Consider the following 21,638-nt stretch of genomic DNA (forward strand, 5'->3'; position numbering starts at 1 on the left):
TTCGGGTAAATAAATACCCGAACCACGTCATATCTCTGCCATTTGTCTGTGGGTTTAGCTTTGGGTAGGCAGGCAGGGTAGTTCGCGCTCCAGCCACGCTAGCCAGGGTCCCCCCAGTCATTGTGTCGCTGCTGGGAATAGTAGTACACCGCTCGCTCAGCCACACTATATAGCATTGTGTTTACTGCCACTCTGTGTACCTCGCTCAGCCACACTATATAGCATTCTGTTTACTGCCACTCTGTGTCTGCTGGGAATAGTAGTACACCGCTCGCTCAGCCACACTATATAGCATTGTGTTTACTGTCACTCTGTGTACCTCGCTCAGCCACACTATATAGCATTGTGTTTACTGCCACTCTGTGTCTGCTGGGAACAGTACTACACCGCTCGCTCAGCCACACTATATAGCATTGTGTTTACTGCCACTTTGTGTCTGCTGGGAATAGTAGTACACCGCTCGCTCAGCCACACTATATAGCATTGTGTTTACTGCCACTCTGTGTACCTCGCTCAGCCACACTATATAGCATTCTGTTTACTGCCACTCTGTGTCTGCTGGGAATAGTAGTACACCGCTCGCTCAGCCACACTATATAGCATTGTGTTTACTGCCACTCTGTGTCTGCGGGGAACAGTAGTACACTGCCGCTCACTCAGTCACCCCATTACTATATAGCATTGCTGGGATCTGTAGTACTCTGCTCACCCACCCATACCATTGTACTGCCAGTCACTGTGTATATTGCTGGGATCTGTAGTACTTCACTCACCGTCAACCACTATATAGCATTGCGTACTCTGCCAGTCAGTGTGTATATTGCTGGGATCAGTAATACTCCACTCAACGTCAACCACTATATGAGCTCCCCACGAGTTCCTCAGAGACCTCCGCTGTGAGCAGCACTCCCAACAACAGCAACAGCCAACGCCCCACGCAAGCTATAACATCCACCCCAGCAGCCAGTGGTCAGCAGCAGCCCTCCCCGGAGGAGAACGTTGTGTCCATCGGTCCAGCGCCAGAGCGATTATTGAGGGCTGCCATTGAGGAGATGATGGGGCCTGATGTGGAGGAGGAGGTCGGGCTCAGGCCAGCATCCCAAGTTAATGTTGAGGACGATGAGGGGTCTGTGTCTGGGGATGTTGGGGTGGCAGAGGTGGTGGGTGGGTCAGACTCAGGAGAAGAGTTGTATGATGAGGATGATGATCGGGACCATCTGTATGTGCCTCAGAGTCCGACCCCGGAAAACATGTTGTATCGTGTGTTTAGGTACTAAAATCTGCGTTCCCACTTCCCAGTACTGCCCGGGTCCACGGATCCATATAATTTTTTGGGCAGCACTATCAAACTGTGGTACTATGAGTGAGTTGCCATGGTCCTTCTGTGCTGTCACACTCACCGTCTGTCTGCAGATGGATTGTTCAACACAGCTACGCCATCTGACATGTAGTCCTTGACCATCTTCTCCAGGCGATTGGTGTTGGAGTACGTGGGACTGCCCGATTGCTGTTCTGTGGGCTGCTGCATGGGTGTCAGAAAATGTTCCCACTCCAAGGACACTGCCAATACCATTCCCTTTTGGGCACTAGCAGCAGCTTGTGTTCTTTGCTGCCCTCCTGGTCCTCCTGGGTTTGCTGAAGTCAGTCTGTCGGCGTACAACTGGCTAGAGAAGGAGGAGGATGTCAATCTCCTCTCTAAAGTCTCCATCCTCAAGGGCCTGCTGGAATTGTTCCATTTTTGACCTGTCTGACACTTTCTTCAATCAGTTTTTTAACATTGTGTTTGTATAAACTGGGTATAAACCCAGTAATTGGTGTTGTCCAGAATAATGAATAATAATGAATAGTGAATAATGCGCGGGCCGCGTTCAATGCAGTCTAGCATGAATTGAGCCATGTGTGCCAGAGAATCCTGACAGACTCCTCTGTCTTCATGTTCTTGTGAGCGTTGTGATTGTTGTGATGCACCATATTCGTCACCAGCATCACTTTCTTCCTCTTCTGCTGTCCATTCCCGCTAAATTGTGGAAGTCCAACGTGCACCGCTCTGTCCCTCGCCAGTGGGGGCATCCAAATTCTGCTCCAACTCCAGCTGTTCCTCGTCCTGTTCTTTGTCATAGCTGGGACCAGCGTTTCCTGAGGCACGTTGCCTGATGTTGGTATCATCACGCTGATCGTTTTCATCTTCAGATTCCCCCACTTGCATCATGCCAGCGGTTTCCATCTTCAACATTGATTTCTTCAGTAAACACAGCAGTGGTATTGTAATGCTGACTGTAGAGTTGTCACTGCTCAGTCACAAGCAACGTGGATTGCTCAAAATTTTGGAGGACTTGGCAGAGATCCAACATGGTGGCCCAATCAGATCCACAGAAGCTTGGTAGCTAGCTGCTGGAATGCGCCTCGGCACTGCGCAAAAGCGTGCTAGCATGTGCAGCGTAGAATTCCAGCGTGTAGGGAGGGACATCACCCAGCGAGCGATGGTGCGCTAGATTGAAGCGCTCCTGCATCTCTTGGTGAGTCCTTCAGAAGCGGTACTGGACTTTAAAAAATGATTTTTTTTTTCCTTCAACAGAAGATCTGCCACGTTGGAGTGAGGAGGACGCCGCCGACCCCGACACCAAGCTGAACCCCGGCGAACTCCAAGCAGAGGATCTTCAGGAACCCTCAAGGCTTTGAGCAAGCTGAGAAGGATCAGCAGTCCCGACGAGACCTCTCCTCATATGTGACTGTGTGCAGTGGAGTAGAGCTCCCCAGAACAACCTCTCACTTGTCACTTTGTCACTTTGTCACTTGTCACTTTGTCATTTTGTCACTTTGTCAGTCACTTTGTCACTTTGTCACTTTGTCACTGGTCACTTTGTCACTTTTCACTTTGTCACTTGTCACTTGGTCACTTGGTCACTTGTCCAGATGATCTCGGTACACCTCCTGCGATTCAAATTCCTGCACACATTGCTCTGGGATTTGGGTGTGATGAATGATGCATCTAACTGGCCACCGGAGGCAATTAAGGCCTTCAAAACATTGAAAGCAGCTTTCTGTTCCGACCCCATTTTGCGTCATGTTGAGTTGTTGACGTCATGTTCATCCTCGGCCTCGCCTTGCATTTCAGTGCGAGGTGCATTTTCCACAGAAAAAGGTTGTGAATCCGGGCACAACATTTGTGGCTGTTCCATTGACCTTTCACAGGTAGAAGATTGTGGGGGTGGGAATAGCTCCTCCGAATAGCCCATTGTGTCCTGAAAGCTACTCATTGCATTGCTCTGCGCACGCATTTTTTTGTCCTCATGCAAGGCCTGAGTTGCGCCTGAAAGCGTGGCCTTCTCCTCCTGCGCCTCCTCCGGTTCCATCACGTCTGCTGCTGCTGGGTTAGCGTTGCCGCCCGGTCCCTGTTTATTGAACCTCTTATCTTTATTACATTTATGACTGCATCCGCACGCTTCTTGTCCTCATGCAAGGCCTGGGTTGTTGTGTCTCAAAAAGCGTGGCCTTCTCCTCCTGCGCCTCCTCCTCCTGTTCCATCACGTGTGCTGCTGCTGGGTTAGCGTTACCGGTCCCTTTTCCTGGAACCTCTTCTCTGTATTACATTTATGACTGCATGGCGACAAAAAGCATGTTACCTGTGCAAAGAAACATGACATTTTCCACATTTAAAAGACAGTTTTTCCTTTGAAACTTTACAATCAATTTTCTCAAAAACTATAAGCTCTTTTTCAAATATTTTTTTTCCTCTTGTACCCACTCCCAAGGTGCACATACCCTGCAAATTTGGGGTATGTAGCATGTAAGGAAGCTTTACAAAGCACGAAAGTTCGGGTCCCCATTGACTTCCATTATGTTCGGAGTTCGGCGCGAACACCCGAACATCGCGGCGATGTTCGGCGAACGTTCGCGAACCCGAACATCTAGGTGTTCGCCAAACACTAGGCTCCACCTTACACACATATACACAGTATACACATACACAGTATACACACACCCAGTACACAGACATACAGTACACAGACACACAGTATACACACAGTACACACACAGATATACAGTACACAGACATACAGCACAGACACAGACATACAGTATACACTTAGACATACAGTGCACAGACATACAGTATACACACATACAGTATACACACAGTACACACACAGACATACAGTACACAGACATACAGTATACATACACAGACATACAGTACACAGAAATACAGTACACAGAAATACAGTATATACACACACACAGACATACATATACAGACATACAGTATACAAACAGTACTCACACAGACACACACACACACACACACACACACACACACATACAGTACGCAGACATACAGTACGCAGACATACAGTATACTCACAGTACGCACACATACAGTATACACACACACAGACATACAGTATACACACACACACAGACATACAGTACACAGACATACAGTATACACACACACATATACAGTACACAGACATACAGTATGCGGACATACAGTATACTCACAGTACACACACATACAGTATACACACACACACACACACACACACACACACACTCTTTCAAAACACCAACCCCCCTCCATACCTAAAATACCAAACATCCACGTGACAACAGCTGGGTCCCACTCCCCTTTGGTCATCCAAAGGGCATAGGCATGACGTTTATTGCTGTCTGGCTATCAGGGGGTCCCTCCCTGTCCAGTCCAGCCACAGCTCACACATGCAGCAAGTAAACAGGCAACTCTGCAGGAAGCCGGCACCTCTTCCCTTACAGCAGACGCTGGCTTCCTGCTGTTGCCTAGCAACATGATGCCACAGCCGTGCCTGTCATCACTGTGATGACAGCGGGGCTATTACAGCCAGGCCAAGCGGGTAAGCTTTATAGGGGGCTGACCGCAGACAACAGGGGACAGGAGAGGTTAGCTCAGTGTGGCAGGTGGGCAGCAGAGATCCCAGGAAAAGTTGGCAGAGGGGTGGGCGGCCTGGAAGAGCATAAATCAATATGGGACAGGCCTGCATGCAGCTTACAAATGTATAACATGCCCGGCGGTGGCTGGAGAGAGCAGGGGACGGCGCTGGCATTATTGTCACCATGGCAACTAACTACTCTTAGAGAGAGTAAGTACAGAATGAACCACGCTGCTGCACAATTAGTAGCTGACGGTAAATTGCAGGGCGGGCGCGGGGCAGACAAAGTAGAATCTGATCCTGCGGCTGCACCCATTAATTACATCACTGACCAGCACCCCGAGGCTGTAGCCTTGCCAGCCTATATGTTGGCCCGGCTCTGTTGGTGAGTGCAGGGGTGGTGTACCTGCCTGGAGAAGATAACAGCTACTGCTTTGGTTCAAAGCAAGGAGCTGCGTGGTTGACAGAGCTGAAGTCAATTAGTTGCATAAACTTGTTGGAATCTTTATAATCAGGATCTACCATTTCAAGCCTTTCATAAAAATAACTGCATAGCAGTATAAGAAACCTCAATCTTACCAGAGCGCAATTATGTGAGCCCCATATTGACTGACCAACTTTGGTGGCTTTTAGTACAACCACATAAATCGATATGAATAAAATTATTCATTATGTCAATTAATTTTCTCCACTTAGTAGCAAAAGTATCCTGAGCCTTATGGTATGCTTTTACTGCTATGAAAACTGATGCAATAATGAAAGCAATATAAGTCCTGTGGATTTCCCATGCTAGCTTTTATTTTTATGGTTTTAGAAATGTTACTGGGGGTTAATATATAGTTCATGGTGTTTTGCTGTATCTATAGCCACTTGTCACGCTGAAATTTAATAAAAGAATCAAACAAATTCAGTAAACATTTTACATATTCATGATTCTAGTTCATTTTTCCCGACGTGGCATTGCTGTGATGCAGAAAAGTCTGCATCTGGGATAGATTCAGCCAGGCACTCCAATCTTTGTTATAGTCGTTAATTGTCATCTCCTTGGTGAAATATGCACACTAATCAGCAGCTAGCTTGAACATCTGGTGTGCTAACATAATTATTAATGAATTGATTCAATGTAACGTATTGTTTCATTAATTTCCTTAGTGTGGCATTACAGTTCACTGATATGACTATGCTTATTAGAACACACATGCATTTGATATCGTTATAGCTTTTTAATCATGTTTTCTTTGTTACTTTTTCTTGTGAGTACTGTTGTAATGTAATTAGCATTATATCTTTTTACTGCTTTTAAGAACTAGTGTATAACAATTATAAGATCACATAAGATGTGATGGGGTATGTTCACTAAATATCATTTAAATTTACATACATGGCCGGGCCTGCAAGTAAATTCTCTTTGGTGTTCTGCTACTACAAATAGTGTATGTTATACAGTTTGCTTCACCCGTGTTATATATGCAATTTGTATGTTGCTTTCATAATATGTGTTTCGTTATTTGTGAAGTGTGCATTAAACAAGTAGCTTGTGTCTAGGGCGAGTTATGGGAACTGCATAAAGTATGTTCAATAGTTTACGTGCCACCTGCAAAATTTTACGTAAGCTGCCAGTACATGTACATTTGCTGGACTGCAGTTGAACTTAGGTGTCAATTCACTAACAAATTTTTAGAGCTGATAAAATTCTGTGGCTAAATGAATGAACACTTATGAGTGCAGGGTATAGATTAAAAAAAAAGTGTAATAGTTCGAAAATTGTCTCTGTGGGAGTTGAAAAACGTAAAAAAAACCTCTCTTCAATCACCTGAGACAGTAAAAAAATTTAAGATTTTAATTTTAAAATACAAAATAAGACCATATTCCAGGGACGTCCTATTTAGGATTAGGTCTATAAATACAATTGTTAATCTCATATGCTTATTTTCTCTTCATGTGAGCTTTAAAGTGTACCTGAAATGACATGTGCCATGATGACATAAACATATAGACATATAGTACTATCCCTACTATGAAATTATCTGCTGTCCCTTTCTGTTTTCCAGGACAGCAAGAGTTAAAAAAAAAAACTTGGATTGTTATTTATGCAAAAGAGCTTGTCAAGCAGCTTGTCAAATTAAGTCCAATTTCCTGAAAAGTAAATAGAGGCTAAAAGTATGTTACCTGTCAATGAGAAGATAAACTAATAGGCTTTAATACAGGAAAGTCAAAATGGTCATTGCTTCTGCTTCTTTTTAAATAAAAATATGCGGCCCTTTTTATATTACTAATATTCTATTTATTACCCGTACTACACATACAATTTATTACCTCAAGTTTATTTTTACTTTAGTTAACAGGTGGAACCAAAGTAAAAACTGATCATGCCTTGCACAATAATTAACACTAAATTTTAATATAAAATTCAGATTTTTTGTTATGGTCTAAACATTAATTTAACTGATTGCAAGCTGAATCATATAACCTCAGAGTCGATGGGATTAAAGTGGACCCAAACTAAAAATACAAGATTTCAGAAATAAAATCTATTTTCTAAATTATAATAATAAATAGCAGCCTTTTTTCAGCTGCATGATGACAAATATAAAATATTTTACATTTATTGGAGGAACCCCTCCCTTCCTTTCATATTGCCGGCAAATAATCTGGCAAACTGGTGGAGTAGATAGTGTCCAGCAAAGGAGGAATTGCTAATGGCTGCCACCTGTATAACCCTAGTTATGCAAAGAGGAGGGTGAAAAGCATTCACTGAAATGCTCATAGGCTTGAAGGAGTGTTTATTTATATTTGTATGTGTCAGAGTGGTGCAACTAAATATTTTGAATTAAAAAAATGTTTGGTTTAGGTCCGCTTTAAAGCTGGCCATACACTGGCCCGATTTGCCGCCGTTTTGACAGCAGATTCGATCACTGGGATCAAATCTGCTGCCAATCATTTGCGCTACACGCCGAATTTCGATCCATTTCGTCCAATCCCGTCGATCGCTCCGTACGGAAAATTACCATCGATCGCCCGCGGGTAGGGAGCGCGTCGCTAGCGGCGTTTGAGTGCCCGACGACCGACGCAATAGAGCGGCAATACATTACCTGCTCCGCCGGCGCTAGAGTTGAGCTGAAATTTTCGTAATTTCGCATTACTATAATTACGCATGCGAAATTTGCGATTACGATGCGAAATTAGCGTAGCGAAATTGCCATTAAAATCGTAATTGAAAATACCGTAAGCGTAATTTTCAACGCGAAATTTCGCGTTTCGTTCATGCCGTAATTTCGCATTAAACGCTACCGTAATTTCGCGTTAAACCATAACGCTCCGTATAATATAAAAAAGCCGCCGACTTTAAGGGTTAATAGCAAAGCCCCCTTAAATGCTAAGAGCCTCAAATTTGGAGAATATATTAAGGAGATCAGGAGGAATAAGAGGAAAATTTTTTTTTTCAAAAAGACCTTATAGTTTTTGAGAAAATCGATGTTAAAGTTTCAAAGTAAAAATGTATACATTTAAAAACCCGCCGACTTTAACGGTTAATAGCAAAGCCTGCTTAAAGTTTAGGAACACCAAATTCCTAGGGTATATTAAGGGGATCAGTGGGAATAAGAGGGAAAAATTTTTTTTCAAAAACACCTTATAGTTTTTGAGAAAATCGATTTTTAAGTTTCAAGGGCAAAAATGTCTTTTAAATGCGGAAAATGTCCGTTTTTTTTGCACAGGTAACAATAGTGTATTATTTTCATAGATTCCCCCAAGTGGGAAGAGTTTTACTTACTTCGTTCTGAGTGTGGGAAATATAAAAAAAAAACGACGTGGGGTCCCCCCTCCCAGACCTCTTTAACCCCTTGTCCCCCATGCAGGCTGGGATAGCCAGAATGCGGAGCACCGGCCGCGTGGGGCTCCGCACCCTAACTATACCAGCCCGCATGGTCCATGGATTGGGGGGTCTCGGAAGGGGAGGGGCAGCCAAGCTTTCCCCTCCCCCTCCGAGCCCTTGTCCAATCCAAGGACAAGGGGCTCTTCTCCACCTCCGATGGGCGGTGGAGGTGGAGGCCGCGATTTCCTGGGTGGGGGGTTCATGGTGGAATCTGGGAGTCCCCTTTAAAAAGGGGTCCCCCAGATGCCCACCCCCCTCCCAGGAGAAATGAGTATAGAGGTACTTGTAGTACCCCTTACCCATTTCCTTTAAGAGTTAAAAGTAAATAAACACACAAACACATAGAAAAAGTATTTTAATTGAACAAAAAACATAACCACGAAAAAAGTCCTTTAATATTCTTAATTAACCATTAATACTTACCTGTCCCTTTAAATAAATGATCCCACGCAATATCCTCGGAAATGTTCTATCAGTTACAATGTAACAAAGTTATTACAATATAACAACTTTGTTACATTGTAACTACGCCGCACCCAACGTCACTCACCGCCGCCGCCGCCACGTCTGCGCTGCAGGACCCGACAGAGCTCTGAGCTATAGCTCAGAGCTCTCGAAAGCATCTTTGTATTTGGGCTCCAAGGAGCCCCATTGGTCCTTAGCAGACCAATGGGGTTCCTTCTGATTTACAGGAACCCCATTGGTCTGCTAAGGACCAATGGGGCTCCTTGGAGCCCAAATACAAAGATGCTTCTCAGAGCTCTGAGCTATATAGCTCAGAGCTCTGTCGGGTCCGTGCAGGACGCTAAGTCCCCTTGGGCTCCGCTGCCCTCCCCGCCTCTCCCACATGTCACCCACATGTCACCCACATGTGGGTGACATGTGGGTGACAGCTGTGGGCGGGGTGGACAGCGGGAGCTGCGGGGACTTAGCGTCCTGCACGGACGCGTATGCGGCGGCTGAGCGGCGAGTGGCGTCGGGTGCGGCGTAGTTACAATGTAACAAAGTTGTTACATTGTAATAACTTTGTTACATTGTAACTGATAGAACATTTCCGAGGATATTGCGAGGGATCATTTATTTAAAGGGACAGGTAAGTATTAATGGTTAATTAAGAATATTAAAGGACTTTTTTCGTGGTTATGTTTTTTGTTCAATTAAAATACTTTTTCTAAGTGTCTGTGTGTTTATTTACTTTAACTCTTAAAGGAAATGGGTATGGGGTACAAGTACCTCTATACTCATTTCTCCTGGGAGGGGGGGTGGGCATCTGGGGGACCCCTTTTTAAAGGGGACTCCCAGATTCCACCATGAACCTCCCCCCCAGGAAATCGCGGCCTCCACCTCCACCGCCCATCGGAGGTGGAGAAGAGCCCCTTGTCCTTGGATTGGACAAGGGCTCGGAGGGGGAGGGGAAAGCTTGGCTGCCCCTCCCCTTCCGAGACCCCCCAATCCATGGACCATGCGGGCTGGTATAGTCAGGGTGCGGAGCCCCACGCGGCCGGTGCTCCGCATTCTGGCTATCCCAGCCTGCATGGGGGACAAGGGGTTAAAGAGGTCTGGGAGGGGGGACCCCACGTCGTTTTTTTTTATATTTCCCACACTCAGAACGAAGTAAGTAAAACTCTTCCCACTTGGGGGAATCTATGAAAATAATACACTATTGTTACCTGTGCAAAAAAAACTGACATTTTCCGCATTTAAAAGACATTTTCGCCCTTGAAACTTAAAAATCGATTTTCTCAAAAACTATAAGGTCTTTTTGAAAAAAAAAATTTTCCTCTTATTCCCACTGATCCCCTTAATATACCCTGGGAATTTGGTGTTCCTAAACTTTAAGCAGGCTTTGCTATTAACCGTTAAAGTCGGCGGGTTTTTAAATGTTTACATTTTTCCTTTGAAACTTTAACATCGATTTTCTCAAAAACTATAAGGTCTTTTTGAAAAAAAAAATTTTCCTCTTATTCCTCCTGATCTCCTTAATATATTCTCCAAATTTGAGGCTCTTAGCATTTAAGGGGGCTTTGCTATTAACCCTTAAAGTCGGCGGCTTTTTTATATTATACGGAGCGTTACGGTTTAACGCGAAATTACGGTAGCGTTTAATGCGAAATTACGGCATGATACGACTGTAATGCGAAAATTACGCGAAAATTACGCTTACGCGAAATTTCGCGAAATCCTTCTTCATTACGATTATGTACTTACGGCCATAATCGTAATTACACTAATTACGCGAAATTTCGCAAATTTCGCAAAATCGTAATTAGGTCATTACGCTCATCTCTAGCCGGCGCGACTGCCCCCGGTCGCCCCCGGCTGCTCCGTCTCCGCTCTGGTCTTCGGCATGCTTCAGTTCCTCCTGCCTGGCAGGAAGTTTAAACAGTAGAGGGCGCTCTACTGTTTAAACTTTGTGCCGGGCAGGAAGAAGTAAAGCATGCCGGACCTGGAGACCAGAGCGGAGACGGAGCAGCCGTGACCGGGGGCAGTCATGCCGGCGGAGGAGGTAATGTATGCGGGCATGCGGGCGGGAGCGGCGGCAGCAGCACCACCACAACAAATTGTGAACGGTTTCAGGCTGAAATCGGTTCACAATCTGTTTGCAGTAAAGGTAGCCATACGATCCCTCTCTGATCAGATTCGATCAGTGAGGGATCTATCTGTTGGTTGAATCTGATGGCAAATCGACCAGTGTATGGCTACCTTTAGTCTTTTGGTGCATTCATTAGAAGGACACCTAACACATCCTACAGTATCTAGTAGGCCACTTTAAAGAAGTAATTAAAAGCAGACATTGATTGATAATGATTGCTTTTTTTAGGCTCTCCACTAAGAGTAGTTTCAAGAATTGATGCCAAGTAAGAGTTTTGGTTTTTGATCCTGGTAAGGGGACAGTTGTGCACCTCTGCAGAGGTCTTAAAGATCTGAAAGACCCAAAATACAAGTGCGCATATTTCATGTGTCATTAGAACATTCAAATGCATGCCCTGGAAAGCCGTTGGGAAGGCCAAAATGATTTTGCCGTACAACTCAATTTACACAAAACTTCAGCTCATTCTTTATAGACCAATCTTTGTTTACTACTGGATATAACCACCATAACTCCAGGGTTTAGAGCACAGCTTAGCTCAATACCAATAGTAAGTCAGTGTTGTATGTAGAGTAGCATTCACAGAAAACCCACATGAAGCGTATGAGTTATTGGAGGTGTAGTACAAGTTATTCTAATTGACTCAGGTAGAATATTATGGAGTAGGTGAAGGAAGCATTTTAAACTCCAGAGTTAAATTTATGAAATCATTTTCTAGAACATTAGATGAACATCACTTTTTTTCATTCTCTTCCTCAGCAGAAAAGCGATTGACTGAGTAATTTATGTATGCATTTCTCCTTGATAATCGCGTGCCCTTTCCTGTACAACATCAATTCTGCCAATCTATTCCAGATGTTGGTTTGAGATTATGGTCCCATTTTACATTAATGGCAATAAAACTGAACTATTTTTGTGCACCATGAAGAAATGTCCTTTGAAACTACTGTTCATGTTTTAGCTAAATAAATGGACACTTTTAAAGGCGTGCATGAAAAAGGGCGCAGTGAAAAAAGGGCTTGGCTTGATAACGAAATGGCACGGGTGGATAATGAAATCTGATAATGAAACATCGTTGTCAAACTTTAACGATAAATACCATCTTTAAAACAGACGGAAAATAATAACGAAAAGATATTAACGTTAAAAATTGTCACGTAATTCAACAATACGGCTTAACCCAACCCTGCTCTCACGCAGAACCCTCCCCTGGTGGTGCCTAACCCTAATTACCCCCCCCCCCCCCCGGTGGTATCTAACCTTAATTATCCCCGGGTGGTGCCTAACCCTAACCACCCCCCTGGTGTTGCCTAAAACAAACCCCCACCCGGGTGGTGCCTAACCCTAACCCCCCCCCCCCCTTTGCTGTTGCCTAACCCTAATCACTCCCTCTGCAGAAACACCCTTTTACACATAGAAACGATAGTATCTTTGATAACGTAAAATCTGTACATGTAAATTAAATAATATAACAAAAACTATAACGTTGCAAGCTTCTAAAACGATAACCACTTCAAAAACTATAATGTTCTAATGTTGTTAACAATATTTGTCGTGGCGCCATTTCTTCTGCTTTTTTCACCGTATTAACGATAATTGCATTAAAGTCTATGGCGGGGCCCTTTTCGTCCACCCTCGTCCTGCACTCTTTTTTCTTGCTACCTTTTTAAAGTAAGAATTCCAAGGTCGTATAACTAACTTCTATGTCTTCTGTAACATTAAATAAATTCCGTCATCAGAAAGCCATTCAGGGTATCACCAAGAGCTGTGAGGATACCAAGCTCAGCTACCCCACTTTGCTATGCTTTAGAATTGTAATTGTTTTTTGCAATTGTTATTATTGATATTTCTGACTATGCGAACCTGCAGAGAAACATAACAATAATCTGTCAGGTTACTCCATACAAAATCAGAGATTTAAAGGAAGCCTGAAAGGAGAGGGGTATGGAGACTGACATGATTTAATTTTAAACAGTACCAGTTGCCTGGCTGCCATGTTGATTCTCTGCCTCTAATTCCTTTGGCTATGGACCCTGAACAAGTATGCAGATCAGATGTTTCTGACTCATATATGACAAGATTAGCCACATGCTTGTTTCAGGTGTTTGATTCAAACACTGCTGGTGCCAGAATGATCAGCAGGACTTTCAGACAACTGGCACTGCACAAAAGGAAATTAATATGGCAGCTGCCATATACCTCTTGCTTCAGGTTCCCTTTAAGCAAAATTGTATACAGTTGTTATGGCTCCAAAACCAAGGATTTACATGGAAAATCACACTAATTGTTCATAATTCTATTCATTCTCATCTACTCTAGAAAATCTGAAAGGTAAAAAAGCTAATAAAAACATATTTTTACATTAAAAGGTATGTTTGTTTATTGGCTCAAATATAATGAGACAACAGGGAACACAAATTTTAAATGACAAGGTCCACAAGCCCATAATTAATGCTTGTTCACACTTGTGTTGGGTGATGTACACGGCTGCTGGCCATGGTGCTTCCTGATGTGGCAAGGCCCCATTTATTAAAGGTGAATGGGAGCCATTAAGTCAAAATATGATCAGGTGGATTTTTTGCCACATTGGACTAGTGCTGGGCGAACACCTAGATGTTCGGGTTCGCGAACGTTCGCCGAACATCGCCGCGATGTTCGGGTGTTCGCGCCGAACTCCGAACATAATGGAAGTCAATGGGGACCTGAACTTTCGTGCTTTGTAAAGCTTCCTTACATGCTACATACCCCAAATTTGCAGGGTATATGCACCTTTGGAGTGGGTACAAGAGGAAAAAAAATATTTGAAAAAGAGCTTATCGTTTTTGAGAAAATTGATTGTAAAGTTTCAATGTAAAGTTTCAGTACACAGAGTGGCAGTAAACACAATGCCATATAGTGTGGCTGAGCGAGCGGTGTACTACTATTCCCAGCAGACACAAAGTGGCAGTAAACACAATGCTATATAGTGTGGCTGAGCGAGCGGTGTACTACTATTCCCAGCAGACACAGAGTGGCAGTAAACAGAATGCTATATAGTGTGGCTGAGCGAGCGGTGTAGTACTGTTCCCAGCAGACACAGAGTGGCAGTAAACACAATGCTATATAGTGTGGCTGAGTGAGGTACACAGAGTGGCAGTAAACACAATGCTATATAGTGTGACTGAGCGAGCGGTGTACTACTATTCTCAGCAGACACAAAGTGGCAGTAAACACAATGCTATATAGTGTGGCTGAGCGAGGTACACAGAGTGGCAGTAAACACAATGCTATATAGTGTGGCTGAGCGAGCGGTGTACTACTATTCCCAGCAGCGACACAATGACTGGGGGGACCCTGGCTAGCGTGGCTGGAGCGCGAACTACCCTGCCTGCCTACCCAAAGCTAAACCCACAGACAAATGGCGGAGATATGACGTGGTTCGGGTATTTATTTACCCGAACCACGTGACAGTTCGGCCAATCAGAGCGCGTTCGGGTCCGAACCACGTGACCCGTTCGGCCAATCACAGCGCTAGCCGAACGTTCAGGAAACGTTCGGCCATGTGGCCGAACGGTTTGGCCGAACACCATCAGGTGTTCGGCCGAACTCGAACATCACCCGAACAGGGTGATGTTCTGCAGAACCCGAACAGTGGCGAACACTGTTCGCCCAACACTACATTGGACCATACCATTTTCACTAATTGTGACAGAGAAGGAGAGTGGGGGGAGTAGAGCATAATCTGTGCAAGTGTGAATGGCCCTGAAAGTTTCATTACTACTTTTTAAAGTCACTAACTTGAAATGCTGAAAAATGATGGGGCTATATTAGACTTCCAATACCCATATATGGATTTATTATTAACCATACATTGCATTTAGCAACAAATGCACACTTTTGTATTTATATTAACACTTCTAGTTTGGTAAAGCTATTTCTCCTGGCTTTAACAGATCTGTTGAAAACTAGCAAGGGATATAAAGCACTTATAGGTATGGATGTTAAATGATTCATACTACTAATAAGAAGTCGATCTTCATGAACTACAGCTGCCATTGCATAGTAAGTGGCGATGTGTCAGGTGTGTTTGCAAGATTGTGTACACATCTATTTATTCTCAAGAAACAATTAATTCAGAAGTCAGGAAATAAGCTGTATGCGTAATGTGACCTTTTAATGCAGGCGTTTGGATGGGGAAGCTGACCTTTCTTTAACTTGTTGTGATTGTGTTTTGTTTTGACAGATGCTATGCTGCAGGTTGCTGACAGATTGGAAGGCCCATTCAATATTGAGTCAGTTATGGATCCTATCGATACAAAGATATCTGAAGCCATCGTGAACCTGCAAGAAAACAGTGGGCAGGTGTCAGGCAAGGTAATCAGCATCCTTCATAATAATTAATGTGATAAATCAGTGCCCATTAGGACAGAGCAGGTTATCAGTTTTCTAGAAGCATTTGACAAGAAGACATTTTTCACTCGACAGCCTCTTGATTTAATCATGAGCCTCATAATGCTGCAATGCTATTTCAAAACAACTTTATTTTTTTTGTAATGGAATGTTAAGACAAGCATACATTGATGGCAATTTTTTGTTTTTAAACTCTATTTCACTATCACTTCATTCATTACTATGGGGTTGATTCATTAAGCTGCACAAGTTGTGCGCACGCTACGCACAGGAGTACAGTGTAACGTGTGCTGGTTCCTTATGCGCACTCCATTAACATAACGGCTGCTCCACTCAGCCTAACCTAAGCCCCGTCGGGATCCAGTGGCTTCATAGGATGTGATCCCTGCACTTTGAATGGTCACTTGACAGGCAGACTATTGGGCCAATCGAAATCCCGGGATGACGTCCTATAAAGCCACTGGACCCGACAGGGCTCAGGGGTGTGGACGATATTTGGAAGGAGCATGCATAAGTTGCCATCGCACTTTACTCTGCACTACTGTGCGTATTGTGCGCACAACTCACACTCCTCACATTAAGCTGAACTGATTTAGCAGCACAGCTAAGTTAATCAACCCCTATGTGTCTGTTGTGACTTTAACTTGTGAAACTTGTGCCATTATTTTAACAAAACACATATACCAGTCCTGAAATCCATGAATCCAAGTATGATATGTATTGTCATATCCTTGTTGGCTGAGTATAAATGGTACTGTCCGCACCCTCTAATGCTCCCATGTTTTTGATAAACTGTAACAGTTACATTTTGCATTCTGCAGTCAAGGATTAATATATGGTCAGTCCATAGCTTCTCAAGGCGAGCAATAAATGCAGTCACCTAGTTGTAGACTATATTGCCCCCTTCCCTGGAGTTTCACTGTAAAATATGAAGTGATTCTGTGGCAGCCAACTGGAAATCACATTGCTGAAAGATGCTGAAGGCAGAATTTGTGGCATCTGTTCTCCTTAGTACTGTAGAGACATTAAAAAACAGAAAAGAACATGAATGATCCTTCAGATATGGCCTGGTTGTTTCAAGAATGATCAATTATTAGGTGGAATCATTTTGCAGCCCTCAGATGGTGGCATGCATAAGATGACACACTGATTCACTGACCTTTCAGCAATATTTGCCATAGTCGGACATTACCCTTTCAGGAATGCCAGCCCGTTAGCATGCACGAACCCCCAATACAGGTGATCAGTAAATGTTATTTGGTACTGAGTCTTTGCCCAGCTGTATGACTTGAACTTTTACATGGGTGGAATTCTTTCTATACATTTTCCTATAATTCTATCATCCACTGTGAAATTGATTGCATGGCTGACAGTTTACAGCCAATCGCTATCATTAGAAAGGGCTCTGGGAACTCATGGGCATAACTGCATGTGGTAGCAAATCACAGTGTGAGCAGATGGGCTAAGCTGTGAAGTGGCAACCTCAGGTTAGTTTCCCACAAATAGATGCTGCTCAAAGCTATGCCAGATTACATACAGCCAGAGCAGCTGATATGGACTGCCTCGGGTGCGAATTTTCTGTGTGCATATGAGCCCACCAACATTGCTTAAAGATTCAGAATGCCACATCTTTAGCAAACTCTGGCACTCAAGTAACCCCCAAGCGCACTGTTCTCCCATTCACACCGCCCGCTCTATACATCAGTCATGCACCACGCCTCCTCCCTCTTCCACTCTCCATAGCAACAGACAGAGTAGCAATGCATCTGTACAGACTAAGCAATGAAATGTCAATCCTTGGTAGGTGACAGTCCTTGTATGTGTGTATGGAGCTTATGAGGTTTTTACCCTGCCTTATGGCTCTTTTCTACAAAATGGGCAGCACGGTGGCGTAGTGGTTAGCGCTCCCGCTTTGCAGCGCTGGGCCCCCGGTTCGAATCCCAGCCACAGGGCCGGGCCGAGGCATAGGGGCGCAGAATTCATTCAGCTGTCATTCCTAATTGTGTTTGAAGCAGAAAGAAATAAGAAAAGGAGATACATAGCAGTGACTGCAAGCCAGATAACTAGATATTAAGGTGTTGGGGAGGTTGTGGGCCCTGTGGCGCCTCTTAGTCTAATAGCAATCAGTGTGTAACGGCTGGGGTGGGAGGGATAGAGGGGCGCACTTTGGTGTCTCAGCCTTGGGTGCTGGATGACCTTGTCCCGGCTCTGCCCAGCCAGGTCAACATTTGCAAGGAGTTTGTATGTTCTCCCTGTGTCTGTGTGGGTTTCCTCCAGACACTCCGGTTTCCTCCCATATCCCAAAAACATACAGATACATTAATTAGCTTCCCCCTAAAATGGCCCTAGACTATGATACATGCACTACATGATACATACATAGACATATGACTATGGTAGGGACTAGATTGTGAGCTCCTCTGAGGGACAGTTAGTGACAAGACAATATACTCTTAAAGGATACCTGAAGTGAAATGTGACATGATGAGATAGACATGTGTATGTACAGTGCCTAGCACACAATTAACTATGCTGTGTTCCTTTTTTTCTTTCTCTGCCTGAAAGAGTTAAATATCAGGTATGTAAGTGGCTGACTCAGTCCTGAATCAGACAGGAAGTGACTACAGTGTGACCCTCACTGATAAGAAATTCCCCTTTTTTTTACCTCTTTCTTGCTCTCAGAAGCCATTTTCTGCTAGGAAAGTGTTTTATAGTTGGAATTTCTTATCAGTGAGGGTCACACTGTAGTCACTTCCTGTCTGAGTCAGGACTGAGTCAGCCACTTGCATACCTTATATTTAACTCTTTCAGGCAGAGAAAGGAAATAAGGAACACAGCCTAGTTATTTGTGTGCTTGGCACTGTACATATACATGTCTATCTCATTATGTCACATTTCAGTTCGGGTATCCTTTAACATAATATGTTGGTGCTATTTAAATACTTATAATAATAATAAATAAATAAACATACTATTTCGATTTTGATGTGATTTTATATGCGATTCTGATTTTTGATGTGATCAAAAAAAAAGTCCTGCAAGCTGCGTTTTTCTTCTTTTTTCTTCTTGTGTTGCTAACATCTAGTGAAAAAGAAGCCTTGTGGAAAGCTGATCTTTGCCCGGGACTTTAACTACTTCCCGACCGCCGTATAGACAAATGGCGGCCGGGAAGCAGACGCCGCAAGGACCGCCGTATTGACAAATGGCGGCGGTCCTTGTTTGGGCATGGGCGGAGCGATCGCGTCATCCGTGACGCGATCCTCCGCCTCCGCCTGTCGCCGCTCACTCGCCGCAACATCCCGCCGGCCATACGGAAGCGCCGGCGGGATGTTAACCCGACGATCGCCGCATACAAAGTGTATAATACACTTTGTAATGTTTACAAAGTGTATTATACAGGCTGCCTCCTGCCCTGGTGGTCCCAGTGTCCGAGGGACCACCAGGGCAGGCTGCAGCCACCCTAGTCTGCACCAAGCACACTGATTTTCTCCCCCCCCGCCCCAGATCGCCCACAGCACCCATCAGACCCCCCCCTGCCCACCCCCCAGACCCCTGTTTGCACCCAATCACCCCCCTAATCACCCATCAATCACTCCCTGTCACTATCTGTCAACGCTATTTTTTTTTATACCCCCCCCTGCCCCCTGCTCCCTCCTGGTCACCCCCCCCCACCCCCCAGATTCTCCCCAGACCCCCCCCCCAGACCCCCCCCCCCAGACCCCCCCCCCCCCCCCCCATGCACTGTATGCATCTATCCCCCCTGATCACCTGTCAATCACCTGTCAATCACCTGTCAATCACCCGTCAATCACCCATCAATCACCCCCTGTCACTGCCACCCATCAATCAGCCCCTAACCTGCCCCTTGCGGGCAATCTGATCACCCACCCACACCATTAGATCGCCCGCAGATCCGACATCAGATCACCTCCCAAATCCATTGTTTACATCTATTCTCTCCTCTAAACACACACTAATTACCCATCAATCACCCATCAATCACCCCCTATCACCACCTGTCACTTTTACCTATCAGATCAGACCCTAATCTGCCCCTTGCGGGCACCCAATCACCCGCCCACACGCTCAGATTGCCCTCAGACCCCCCCTTATCAATTCACCAGTGCATTCATTACATCTGTTCTTCCCTGTAATAACCCACTGATCACCTGTCAATCACCTATCACCCATCAATCACCCCCTGTCACTGCCACCCATCAATCAGCCCCTAACCTGCCCCTTGCGGGCAATCTGATCACCCACCCACACCATTAGATCGCCCGCAAACCCGCCGTCAGATTACCTCCCAAATGTATTGTTTACATCTGTTATCTTCTCTAAACACCCACTAATTACCCATCAATCACCCATCAATCACCCATCAATCACCCCCTATCACTGTTACCTATCAGATCAGACCCTAATCTGCCCCTTGCGGGCACCCAATCACCCGCCTACACGCTCAGATTACCCTCAGACCCCTCCCCCCCCCCTTATCAATTCGCCAGGGCATTATTTACATCTATCCTTCCCTGTAATAACCCACTGATCACCTGTCAATCACCTGCCAATCACCTATCACCCATCAATCACCCCCTGTCACCCCCTGTCACTGCCACCCAACAATCAGCCCCTAACCTGCCCCTTGCGGGCAATCTGATTACCCACCCACACCAATAGATCGCCCGCAGATCCGACATCAGATCACCACCCAAGCGCAGCGTTTACTCTCCTCTAAACACCCACTAATTACCCATCAATCACCCATCAGTCACCCCCTATCACCACCTGTCACTGTTACCCATCAGATCAGACCCTAATCTGCCACTTGCGGGCACCCAATCACCCGCCTACACGCTCAGATTACCCTCAGACCCCCCCCCCCCTTATCAATTCGCCAGTGCAATATTTACATCTGTTCTCCCCTGTAATAACCCACTGATTACCTGTAAATCACCTGTCAATCACCTATCAATCACCCATCAATCACCCCCTGTCACTGCCACCCATCAATCACCCCCTGTCACTGCCACCCATCAATCACCCGCTGTCACTGCCACCCATCAATCAGCCCCTAACCTGCCCCTTGCGGGCAATCTGATCACCCACCCACACCAATAGATCGCTCGCAGATCCGACGTCCGATCACCTCCCAAGTGCAGTGTTTACATCTGTTCTCTACCCTAAACACCCACTAATTACCCATCAATCACCCCCTGTCACTGCTACCTATCAGATTAGACCCCTATCTGCCCCTAGGGCACTCAATCACCCGCCCACACCCTCAGAATGCCCTCAGACCCCAGCCCTGATCACCTTGCCAGTGCATTGCTTGCATCTATTCCCCCCTCTAATCACACCTTGAGACACCCATCAATCACCTCCTGTCACCCCCTAGCACACCTACCCATCAGATCAGGCCCTAATTTGCCCCGTGTGGGCTCCTGATCACTCGGCCAAACCCTCAGATCCCCCTCAGACCCCCTTCCGATCACCTCCCCAGTGCATTGATTGCATCTATTTTCCCCTCTAACCACCCCCTGAGACACCCATCAATCACCTCCTGTCACCCCCCTAGCACTCCTATCCATCAGATCAGGCCCAATACAACCTGTCATCTAAAAGGCCACCCTGCTTATGACCGGTTCCACAAAATTCGCCCCCTCATAGACCACCTGTCATCAAAATTTGCAGATGCTTATACCCCTGAACAGTCATTTTGAGACATTTGGTTTCCAGACTACTCACGGTTTTGGGCCCGTAAAATGCCAGGGCGGTATAGGAACCCCACAAGTGTCCCCATTTTAGAAAGAAGACACCCCTAGGTATTCTGTTAGGTGTATGACGAGTTCATAGAAGATTTTATTTTTTGTCAAAA

At 45.1% G+C, this 21,638-nt stretch overlaps 1 protein-coding gene and 1 long non-coding RNA gene across 2 annotated transcripts in view; one reads left to right on the top strand and one right to left on the bottom strand.

The window, feature by feature from the left end:
* The window catches only part of GPC6 (glypican 6), an 850,247-nt gene that overhangs the window by 736,303 nt on the left and 92,306 nt on the right, over window positions 1–21,638 (top strand). The window contains exon 5 of the mRNA XM_068267917.1: window positions 15,594–15,724. Coding sequence (XP_068124018.1) covers window positions 15,594–15,724 — 131 coding nt within the window. The remainder of the gene's footprint in view (window positions 1–15,593; window positions 15,725–21,638) is intronic.
* On the bottom strand, window positions 15,593–16,762 carry LOC137546015 (uncharacterized). Its single transcript, XR_011026150.1, has 2 exons — window positions 16,445–16,762; window positions 15,593–15,691 (listed from the first exon to the last, which is right to left on the bottom strand). It is a non-coding gene; the product is annotated as an uncharacterized lncRNA (long non-coding RNA).

This window comes from Hyperolius riggenbachi, chromosome 2 (genome assembly GCF_040937935.1).
Source record: "Hyperolius riggenbachi isolate aHypRig1 chromosome 2, aHypRig1.pri, whole genome shotgun sequence".
In the NCBI taxonomy this organism is placed as follows: domain Eukaryota; kingdom Metazoa; phylum Chordata; class Amphibia; order Anura; family Hyperoliidae; genus Hyperolius; species Hyperolius riggenbachi.